This window comes from Gadus chalcogrammus, chromosome 16 (genome assembly GCF_026213295.1).
Source record: "Gadus chalcogrammus isolate NIFS_2021 chromosome 16, NIFS_Gcha_1.0, whole genome shotgun sequence".
In the NCBI taxonomy this organism is placed as follows: Eukaryota; Metazoa; Chordata; class Actinopteri; order Gadiformes; family Gadidae; genus Gadus; species Gadus chalcogrammus.
This window is the reverse complement of record NC_079427.1, coordinates 10,389,648-10,401,684: the sequence shown is the minus strand read 5'-3', so window position 1 is coordinate 10,401,684 and position 12,037 is coordinate 10,389,648. Positions and strand designations below refer to the sequence as shown.

Here is a 12,037-nt window from a genome sequence, read left to right as displayed (position 1 = left end):
AGTGTTGACTTTTATGTGTTTGGCAATAAAGGAGAGCTCAGAGTATCTTGACTTCACGTGAGCTCATTAGAACGAGACGAGGACGGGGAGGACACGGGCAGAAGATAGCAGACAGCCTGAGGGATGAACGGCTCGGAGACGGGGACGTCCTGACCACCTGTTCATCGTTCCCAGCGGAGAACACTCGGTAAACGGTTGATACAGAGGACTTGTTCTCTGGGATGAACAGATCAGCGAGACAAAGACACGCGCAGGCTGTATGCGATTTCACTTTTATTCACCAAGGAGGGTAGAGATTAAAACTCTGAACTTTGAAGCATTTCATAATCACAGGCCTCTACAATATACATCTGTATTCATATAGATCGTCATGCATGTTAATGCGTTTTTTTACGTTTTGGTATACATATCGACAGTGATTTACAAGGGAACAGGGAGAGGAGCCGACACCTGTGGAGGAGATGTGGTTATACCTTACAGGAGAGAATATTGCAGATGTGAGTGTCTGTAGTGTGGTTTCCCTGAGTTAGCTTACAAAGAGGGTCTAATATTAAAATATGGGCGGATGTCTGTCCTACCCCATGCAGGGCATTGCACCTAATGTCTGTTTGATATTCTTTAGTGGCGTGATCTTCAGGGGGACAATTCCCTGTGTAAACTTTCTAGAAGATGGCTTGCCCTGAATGATCACATTTGAACACATGCTGGATAGGAGAAAGACACGACAGTTTTACATAGTTTTATCTTACTTGTAACACATTATATACATATTTACTCTTTCAGCATTGCGAGTCATTGCAAGTATAAACAGGCCGGGTCAAAATAAAGGTTATATACAACGGATACACCTGTAGTTAGCGTTTAAAACAGAACGGTGACATTACAGTACGGCGTAGACAGATTCCAAAACGCATCATCCCTCTTCATTAGTGTGGATGTGGAATATTATACGAGTCTCTCAACTAGCCCAGAAGATATAGTATTAACTATAGTAAGTATTTACAAAAAAGTGCTTTACATGGTAATGAGTTCATTTCCATTTACAAATCACATTTAATTAATTTCACAACATCATAGTGGTTGTTGGATCTTTTCCATCTCGGTTTCTACAGAGGAAAGCTGCTTTTCCTGCAGAACATCATTTGTCGTGCGTTGCACAAATGCTCTATTTAAGGGAATTGGTTTAGATTCCTTTCACTGTCAGCATTGCCATAGATTTCCAGATAATGGTAATGTAATAATAATTTCAACGATTTACAGGGCGGGAAACACTCTACCCAATTTGATGACGCAGACTCTGGTGCTTAGTCAACTGTTCTGGCGCACACTTGTTTCTAAAACGTGTTTTAACCTTTACAATTATCTAAATCAAGCCCTCATTGTTGTCGTTCCTGGGAAGGCGACGAGAGAGGGACTTTGCCCCAGGCCAGCGAGTGTATAAAGGAACAGAGTGGATCTGGCTTTCCAAAGCTCCCATCTGCAGACTCACGGGTCAGTGGGTGACTGGGTCAGCATCCGTAACCCGTGTTTGTCTGAATGTTACTCGCTCGTGAAACACAGAGCAAGCAAACGGAGGGAGGTGAACCAGCAGTCTGTTGTTGACATCAAGATCAAGCCAGTGTTGGCTTGTTGTAATCAGCGAATCACAGGCCTCCCAGCGTCCCTAGTGCAGAGGTCTCTCGTAAAGCCACTGGTTTGTTATTCCATTATGAAGGTAAAACAATAAAAGGGTTATTAGATTTGGGTGTTGCTTATGGACAAGTCAGTGATGGGATTCAGGGACCACCTGTCCCCCTCAGGGAAGCGGAGTGTTGGTTCGACCCAAAGAGAGAAGAGTGTTTGTGGCGTTAAGCCTCCTCAGACGTTGGTCTCCAGACCCTGCAGGCGGTCCATGCGCTGCATGTTGCGCTCAATGGTGGCCTGGCACGTGATTGGCTCGGCACACTCGGCCAGGAACCACCCTCTCTCCCCGTCGCGCAGTCGCTCGCCCTCGTACCAACCTGAGAGAGAGAGAGATGGAGATGAGAGAAGCCATTGAAATGTCGCTGAAGCTCAGTTTGAGTCGTCGGTTTGGGTGTTTCATTTGTTCTGATGAGCCACGATCTGTGTGATCTGCTGAGGCCTTTCTACATCAATGAGGTCCGCTGGACATAAAGGGGAACATGTATCCACCGGGAGCAACAGGTTCCGTGTCTGTGCTTTCATGGCGGATGCCTTTTAGACAGATTACTCTTATGTCTATCATCCTTATTGTAGTCTTTGTATTGCCGAGCTTTTCCGCAGTCTTAATCTCTTCTATTGCATCATCATTATTCAACTTTTGAATCCCAGCCGAAGGGTAGTGGGTTCGAACGGAAAAAGTCAGCAGTCATCCTTCGGCAAGACCCCTAATCCTGGGCTGCTCATTGAAGGGCTAATATAATGCCACCAGGTGTGAGTGTGATTACCATCACAAGCCGTTTGAAACTGCCTTTTTTCCCTGTGTTTTAGTGACATCACAAGTAGGCGTGTCCACCTAGATGTGTGATGGATAGATGGGCACCATCTGCTACAGTCCTCTGGGTAGGCGGGTGGACCGATCTATCCATCATACATCTAGGTCGACTCACACCTGGTGGCATAATATTGCCCCTTTAATGACCTGTATCAAAATACACGTGGCTATAGTTAACTTTCCCTACAATGACTACACAGCAAACAAAGTATAATAAGTTGAGGACTGAGCTTCCACTGGGTCAAGGTGAGGTGTGCTGTGAACATAATGGAAGGTGAGACTCGTATCAGAGGTGACATCCAGGTGCTAAGTCAAGGTGTGAGTGCGACCGAGCGTGTGGACGTACCGTCCTCCACCGTCTCGGACACCAGCACCACGTCGGCCACCTGCAGGGACAGCTCGTCTGGCTGCTTGGCCGTGTACGTCCGGCTCACCTCCACCTGCATGGCGTCTGGAGCAACACGACACAAGGTTAGCCTCAGCACATCACAAGGTTAGCCTCAGCACATCACAAGGTTAGCCTCAATACGACACAGGGTTAGCCTCAGCGCGAAACAAGGTTAGCCTCAATACGACACAAGGTTAGCCTCAACACGTCACAAGGTTAGCCTCAGCGCGAAACAAGGTTAGCCTCAATACGACACGAGGTTAACCTCCTGTGTCAACATGACACCAGGTTAAAATTACACCAGGTATCATTCCTGGTGGACATCCCTTTAACTGAAATGTGGTTATTTAAAATATAAACTTACACAGAACATTGAGAAAAAATGTATGTTAAGGCATCAAGTTCAAAGACATTTTAAGGTAATGTCTTTGATTGCCACTAGATGGCGCCCCAGGCTTAGAGGAGGATCTTTAGACGGGTAACGGTGTACTCACTACTTCTGTCCTGGTTCTTGTTATTGTTGTTGTTCTGGCCCAGAGCGCTTATCCAGCGAGCACGTTCATTCCTACAACACACAAACACACACATGACATTCATCAGTACCTGTTTGGGAAGCTGTAAAGGGCTTTGACACATTGGAAAGCTTTATTGCGTCTCACAACAACTCTGACAAACGACACTTGTTTACACTTCAGGTCAGTCTACAGTACATTTTTCTACTGTAGACTTAGCAGATTCCAACAGACACAGAGCAGGTCCAGTAAATCACAAATACAACAACACAGGCCGCCATGCACGTAAGAACGGCTCAGAGACGAAAGAGAAACGGCACGAAGAGTGAAAGAAAGAGAAGAAGAAAGAAAGCAAGAGAAGAAAGGAAACAGAGGGAGAGAGGTAGACCGTAGATGTACTGGGAACAGGACAAATGGGTGGTTCATTTGCCCTGGGAGTATCTGGTGTCGTCCCCCCCCCCCCCTCTTGTTTGTTCTCCAGCAGAGAACAGAGGTGTGCTCTGAGCCCCAAAGAACTCAGCCGCACAGGAGGGACAAAGAGCGTCTCTCTGTGCGGAATAGACCTGCTCTAGCCTTTGTGTATATGTGTGTGTGTGTGTGTGTTTGTATGGTATGTGTGTGTGTGTGTGTGTGTGTGTATGTATGCAAATGTCTGTGAGAGTGTGTGTGAGGGAAAGGGTGGAGGTGAGGAGATCGGATTCCACTTGGTTCTGCCTCCTTCCGCTACACCTGCATCACGGTAGTGATGGAGGAGGAGGGGGGAGGAGGGGGAGAACGGTGGGGGTGAGGGGAGCTTATCACCCCTAGTCGTGACTCATCGCCACAGGCCCACACGGGGCAGATGGACAGGGGAGCGAGCGCACGCACACACACACGCAGCCGGGGACGGGCATTGGTGCCGCACTTCCTAACGGGGCCTTTGAAGTGGCCAAATGAGTTGATGAGTCAGCGCTAAGTCATTGTGTTCCTCCTCCGCCCGCGGTCCCGAACTGAGCTCTTCAACCGTAAACATAAGTCCCCAGTCAGCGGCGCTCACAATGGACCCACCACCGCTTACCGTGAGCGATCATTATGGAGTTGAATAAGGCTGCACGACATCAGTTGGACTCGCTGAACCGAGAAGCCGAGAATGCATGGATCAATATGGCAGTGCTTTGAGGTATTCCTAAAATACTAATAAATCGAAAAAGAGTGTCATCCCTTTGTTTTGTCTATTGTGTTTGACAGAGTTGTTTGATGTGCGGCTGATGGGGATGGCAGTTTGTCGGTTCAAAGGACAACTTAACCAGCACGGACAGGATGTGCCCAAGGAGAAATGTAATTGGTCTAAGAACTGCACAATCAAAAACCACATCCAACTTTGTTTGTTTTTTTCTGAAAGAGTCTACTGTGCTGCATAGCATCAGGGATCTCGTGTATACAAGCCTTTTACTCACTGACAAACTGAGAGTGGATTCCGTTAGTATTGTTTATTGGTCCACTTTAAGAGAGGAGTTGCAGCTTGAATTGGTCTAGCCTCTCCCCAGCTCCCCAGACAACGTGGTAGCACAAGTTGAAATGGCATCTAGCTAAAGCCCCGGAGAGCAGGCTCTGTATAGGCAGCGTCCGAGAGAGGGTTAAGCTTCTCAGACACTTGTAGTGCAACCCAACGTTGTGTGTGGTTTTCTGGAGCTCTGCGTTAGTTGCGGTTCATTTTTGGGTCATCTCTGCATCTGATTATGGGTAAACTCTCTGTATGACGCCATGGTGTGTGGCGTAGTTCACAGCCGACGTCACTCATCATAAACAACGGTGCTAAAAAAGTATCAAAAAGTTGCTGTGGGTCATTACACAACCCCCTCCTTCATAGAGCTCCAACTGAAACAGTGGGGTCACAGACACTTAAACACCTTATCATTACCTGAACCCGTAAGCCTCAACCTCATGAATCTGTAATACACTCAAGTACAACACACACACACACACACACACACACACACACACACACACACACACACACACACACACACACACACACACACACACACACACACACACTCTTTAACAAATGTCTCCCTTTTGACAGCTGCAGCCAAACATTGTATATCTGTGCGTATCACATACGCACCATGGAGATAGTACCTGTCTCCATTCCCACGCTGGGAGACAACAGCTGAGGCACTGTATCAGTCTATAGTGACACTCTTTCACACCATTTGCCATGACATCAGGACGCACACTAAACCTCTCACACACTCACAGACACACACAGGCATGCACAAGTGTCACCGAGATGTCTTCGATGGCACATACCAAAACTCTCCCGTGGTGAAAAAGCCTCCCTAGATGTGTGTGTGTGTGTGTGTGTGTGCATCCTGTTTTCATGTGTACACATGCAGACGTGTGTGAATAGTGCATGTGTACACATTCAGGCACGCAAATAGTGCCCCCCTTCCCACCTTTTAAAACGTAAAAAGAGGCCTATTTAGCTCTGAGTCTCTCGGTGGCAGGCACAGAACTGGAGCATTCAAGCACCTTTGACACAGACCCAAGTGCCTGTCTCAAAGATTCTTCAATGCTCCGGTTCTCTGCGAGAAGGGGTGAAATGAAGTGTGAAACCACGGAGACACGGCCAAGGATCCGAGTGACACTTCGCTCCTGATCTTCCCTGCCCTCGTCTGCCAAAAACGTCCACGACCTCGCTTCCAGGCCACCGGTTGCCATGGCGACGCAGCTTCCCGCAAACCCTTCGCTGCTGTCGTGTCGACAACGTGTTTTACGCCTTCCTCTTCAACCGAACATGAAGGCCGGGGTTGTTGTTCTGATCCACAAGAACCTCGGGCCTATTCTCTGACCAGTGTGGGGGATAAAGCGCCTGGGAAGAGACTACTGAAACCGGAGTCTTCGCTCTCTCACAAGCCCCGGGATTAGCATAGTAGCAAAACAAACGAAAACACCTCAAACAATGGCTAACAATGGACCGAAGCCATCCAAACTACGGTTCTCCCGTCGCCCAGTAGTAAACACAACAGCGTACCAAGAGTACCATGGAAGATTGTTTGTGGAAATGAATACTATTGTTTGTGTATTTCAGTTGATATGTCTCACAAACGTCTCGTCTGGGCATGTTACGTAACCGCTGCTGCTGCCCATTACGGCCGCGTTACTGACTGACTGACTGAGGTTGTTTTGCTGCAAAACGTCTGTGGCAGCAATGTTCTCTGAATAGAGAAGAGCCATTCATTGACTGGCCGGACAGGACATCAGGGGCGGGGGGGAGTCCATTCTCTCACTCTCTCACTCTCTCACTCACTCGCTCACTCTCTCGCTCACTCACTCACTCCAATTCCTGTCAGATGTCAAAATTGTTCATTTGGCTGATCATGTACAGACAGGTTAGTGTCAGGAGGACACACACACACACACTCAGGATGAGGGCCTCAGCCGTTCCCGCTGGCTCTCTGCTGCCAGTGGTTGTATTTTTTTGTGTGTTTTGTCTGCGAATGTGTCTGACTTCCACACAGGGATCCTTGTGCCATCTCCACTCCAGCTGCCCTCTCTGTCTCCACATCCTCACACATGACATCACCACTGGCGCTAACCAACCGCTAACAAACGGAGCTAGCCGTCCCTAGCGCCCCGCGCGCCCTGCCCCCAGACCTCCCACAGTCCTCTCTCCGAAGCAGCTGCCGGGGGGGGAATTAAATAACATAGGATGGCATTAATCCTGGAGGGATCCGTTTGGGAGGAGGGAGGGGGGAGCAGGAAACAGTAAAGAGGGAGAAGAAGTCACTTTGACAGGATCTGACTCCAGCGTTTGTCTGCATATTTGCATCGCAGTGATGGCGAAACTGCGACCGAAACTGTGAAATTGACACGCGTTTCACACATGATACACGTTTCCTGTTACAGTCCTTTTGGGCCGAGTAAATCTTCCTTTAATCCACCTTTTTGTCGGGCTCTGCTGAGGAACAGCTGACGGGTGAGAGCGTAGTGAGGAGAATGGGGGGTCTCCTTGCACACGTCGTGTTACATTAGCTTTGGACGTGGACGCGGTTAAAGGAAGAGGACACAGGGCCGCGGTGAGCAACACTGAGCCACCAAGCCGACCCACCAACTGTGGTCCAGGGGGATGACACACAGGTCCGGGATAATGGAGAAACTAGGGTACACGGTCGGGAGGGGGCAATGGGGGGAGAAGGGGCCCGTTTAAACAATGAGCCGCTGCTAGGCAACTGCGTCAACGATTTCTAACCACCGATTTTCACAATGGAAGAGTTGCTGAGGGTGGGGGTTCCTCTTGTCCGCTCATTCAGGTCTACAGTGGGAGCACACTCCCCCCCCCCCCCCTTATACACACACACACACACAATTTTATCAAGGGGCCCGAAGCAAGGCGTCCTAAATTATGGAGTCTGGGGAGTTTCCATGACAGCAGCATCTTGAGGGGGAGCCCCCCCCTGTGTGTGTGTGTGTGTGTGTGTGTGTGTGTGTGTGTGTGTGTGTGTGTGTGTGTGTGTGTGTGTGTGTGTGTGTGTGTGTGTGTGTGTGTGTGTGTGTGTGTGTGTGTGTGTGTCAGGGGGCTATTTTCTGCCAGATCAGTCAGTAAACAGCCACATCTCCCATTGCTTGTTCCCCACTCAGAGCCCCACATTGATAAATAGCCGACCAGTTGATCAGTGCAGCTTCAAAACATCCTGCAGCATTACATCATCCCATTACCGCAAGTAGTGCTACAAGTAGCGGGGTAGCACGCCTTCAATATTCATCCAGACATAAGATAGAAGACATGTTGCTAAGGAACTTAATGCAAACAAAGAGCAAAACATAAACACTTATATATATATATTTAAATAAATAGTAGAAAAATACAGAAATATGTATATCCATCTATCTATAATCCTATACAACTATATATGACTACAGCTATAACTATAACTATCTATATATATGTATGGAAAACATACACTGACTCATGACTATTATTTATAATATGATTTCTAGCAGTAGTAGAGGAGCAGAAATGGCGGGCTACAGAGAGGTGCGTCACAAGCACAGGGCAGATGGCGGGTAGGAATGAGGAGGAACCGGTCTCTCGCTCTCCTCTCTCTGTGAGCTTTCTCTAAATCCTCCCCAGAAAACAATCCTGAGGGAGCACTATATGAACGTACCTCTGTGTTTTCTTAAGCGCGAGCAAATGCAGCCGCATGAGTCCTTTTCATTTACAAATACGCAAGACAAACAGACCGGGGTGAAGTTCAACATGATCCCTGTAGGTGCGTGTGTGTGTGTGTGTGTGTGTTTGTGTGTGTGTGAGTGTGAGAGAGAGGAAGGAAGGAAGAGAGAGAGTGTGTGTAACTGTGTATCTGTGTGTCTGTCTGTATGTCTGTCTGCATCGCTCTTAACTACAGCATTCCAAGGACCTTGCCATTATTGTGACTCAGAGATCTGCATTTCCCAGCAAAAGTGTTTCCACCACAGCCGATAGAAGCCAGCTAAACCCGACCTCCACTGTGTGCACTCAGACCCACAGGACGCTTCCACCCGTCTCCATAAACCAACAGAACTACAACCACACAGATAAAACCTCGCCGTCTTCCCCGGGGCACATCCATCACGTCCGACGACACCTCGGTCTGCCTTTATGTACACTCTATGTTCAAAGAGTGATGAATGCCGCCGCAATAAGCCTCCGCTTCCTCCATAACCAACATTTTAAAAGCCCGGGCTACCAATTAGAGGGGGGGGAAGGAGAGCGGCTCGGAGCCCGGGCCTTCCGATGAAAGACGAAACGCAATACTCCTGCGACTCACTAATGAGTGTGTGTGAGGCAGAGCAGGAACAATAAGGCCGGAGGAACACGAGCCCAGGTGGGGCGGGTTTTTTTTTTATGCAACTTCAAAATAAAAGTTTTCTGCGTTCTGGGTAGAGGGGGGGGGCAAGATAAATAGAGGTGATTCTTTCATGGAGGCGTTCTGCGGTTTGGCGAGAAGGAGGTGAGATGGAGCAGATTCAGGGGAGGGAGAGGGAGAGAGAGAGAGAGAGAGAGACCGAAAGAGAGAGAGAGAGAGAGAGACCGAAAGAGAGAGAGAGAGAGAGAGACCGAAAGAGAGAGAGAGAGAGAGAGAGAGAGAGAGAGAGAGAGAGAGAGAGAGAGAGAGAGAGAGAGAGAGAGAGAGAGAGAGAGAGAGAGAGAGAGAGAGAGAGAGAGAGAGAGAGCAATCGACACTCATTCCACTTGTGACAACCAAAGCACTCACATCGACTCCACCCCCAGGACCATGGGCACCTTGTCGCCCGAGTGGTTGCTACGGAAACGCAGGCGGAAGAGGTGGCAGGCGCCGCTCTGCCGGGAGCTCAGCATGCTTGAGGTGGTCCGCACAGGGGACAGGTTGTGGTCCTCCGCCTGGCTGGGGCCCACCCAGATCTGGTCCCTCAGGGCGTAGTCGATCACCGTGTAGCTCTCCTCGCTGAAAGACAGAGGGAGAGACGTACTGGGTTAATGTAGGGTACTGTGAATGCATCAAGACTGAAACCCTGTAGCTCTCCTCGCTAACATACAGACACGGAGAGACGTACTGCGGTAATGTAGGGTACTGTGAATGCATCAAGGCTGATGCTCACTGACACTACCGGGGTAATGTTTGTAGGCCGACGCCAAGGAATTCACTGCCTTCCATGGAGTTGCAGTTCAATTGCTCACATATGCATCCACTGTATGGATGATGAATAAGGGAGCAAAGACACCATAGGTCTTCGTGAAATAATTTAAGTTGAATTACTAATTAATTACTAATACACCTAGTATCACTGCATGTCGATGAACCAAGTGGTTTAATAGTACTTTTGCCTTTCGGATGCCTCTAAAAACTTTGAACTCTGGACTTTTTGTCCACGTTTTTAATGAGTGGAAGTATAACAGCCCGAGTTCCCCGGGTGCTTAATGAGGTGCTATCTGATCTCATCGGAGCCTCCGTCGTCTGCAGAGCACCACACAGCGAATCTGAAGTCACTGCACTGGGCACTGAACTCTGTGTCGATGTGTTGGACATCGTGCAGGAAGTTTTAAAGAAGACAAAAAAGGGAGGCCAATTAAAGTACAAGAAGAGAAGAAACCAGTGGATTCCAAAGGGGCCCTGGCCTACATTTCCCATGGGGCAGCTGGGCCTCATCATGACCCTTTGCCCCCCTCCGTTATAGTGAGGAGACATCTGGGATTGATTTGAACCCCAGTGCCCCGCCCACCCAGCCTCTGTAATCCCTGTACTGTATCTGCAGGAGAAACCATGCTTTCGTTCACAGGAGCCTAGCTCGAGCCCGTCTGCGTTGTCCAACACAGGGAGTCAGGAACAGCAGTTAGGTCATTGCGCTCCTGACCTAAACGTCCCTGGTCACTAGCCTCTGAAAGTAGCACGCTAACAAAACACAAGACAGACCGCACCTGAAACAAAGGCTTAGGCTGTCTAAACAGCGACAACAGTTAGCCTAAAGCGTTCGGTTTCACTGGCTACGGCTATCAAAACTGAGTGGTAGCACCCGTAATCTACTCCCCCACAGCGACATCTGGAATGGAACGCAAAACAAACACACAGGGCACCTCAAAACAATGGCGGCAGCAAATCAACGCTGATTAGTTGCCCTGCAGTCAGCAGTCAGGGGAAGGAATTCCACGGCAGTTGGAGGTTCTCCTCAAGTCTCCTCGATCTCGAAGCCTTCTAATCTCTGATCTAGCCCCCCCCCCCCCCCCCTCCACTTGAGGAGTAGGGGGACATGAGGAGACACAGGGAGATAAACATCACCAAACAGCTAGCCAGCTCAGGGAGTACGGACAGACTTAAGCTTGTTGATTCAGAGATAAAAGAAGAACAGAGAGCGAAAGGAGACGGAGGAGAGGGAGAGTAGAAACTGAAAGCTGAAGCCACGTCCGTACGATCTGGCCTCAGATCAACCAGGAGCTCATATCGCTTTCTGGAGAAAAATATAAGCTTTTCGGAAAATAAAATCAAGGAATGATGAATAAAGAAAGAACCAAAAGTTTAACTATGATTCGAGTTGAAGCTATTACGGAGAGTAAGTGAGAATATATTTTTTGGTCTCTGCGTTAACAACAGAGTAGGCTACTTGAGAAGGAGAACTATTCAACCCCAATTTTTGAACAGTTAAATTAATTTATTAACTTTAGCATTGGGGTCTTATAGGGGAGAACAAAGATATCTATCTATCCATCTATGTATTATAGATTATAGAACAAGATGATGACAGTTGAACTTCAGTGGAACAGTCTCCTCTCATCTCTCCCTCCGATCACTCACACCCTCCGCCACGGTGGGCCGGAGAAGGGTCTGTTCTCCCTCCTCAGATACGCTCTGCCTTTCACCCTGCAGCTGAAATGTCTGGAATGCCATTGATACGTCTCAGTGGAATGGAACCGGCTGGGGATCTACCATACGTGTTTCTTGGTCAACCGGTGGAGTGGGGAGGGTGGAGGGCTGTGTATCTGGAGGGTATCTCAGAAGACACACTGAAGGGGGATACTGACGGTCTCGGTTGGAGGTATAGATGATCTACTCTATAGCTGTGATGGACAACTGCTGTTGAGCTGACAGAATAGGGAGGTGTTTTCCGTACGGAGGCTTTTTTCCTCAGGAAGTGTCTTCTTGTAAT

The 12,037-nt window shown here is 48.6% G+C and overlaps 1 protein-coding gene across 1 annotated transcript in view; it reads right to left on the bottom strand.

Moving 5' to 3' along the window:
* Positions 1–56: 56 nt before the first annotated feature.
* The window catches only part of LOC130405387 (rho guanine nucleotide exchange factor 26-like), a 29,108-nt gene continuing 17,127 nt past the window's right edge, over positions 57–12,037 (bottom strand). Inside the window, exons 12-15 of the mRNA XM_056610449.1 lie at positions 9,634–9,843; positions 3,377–3,447; positions 2,841–2,945; positions 57–2,000 (exon numbers count right to left, since the gene is read on the bottom strand). Coding sequence (XP_056466424.1) covers positions 1,858–2,000; positions 2,841–2,945; positions 3,377–3,447; positions 9,634–9,843 — 529 coding nt within the window. The 3' untranslated portion in view covers positions 57–1,857. The remainder of the gene's footprint in view (positions 2,001–2,840; positions 2,946–3,376; positions 3,448–9,633; positions 9,844–12,037) is intronic.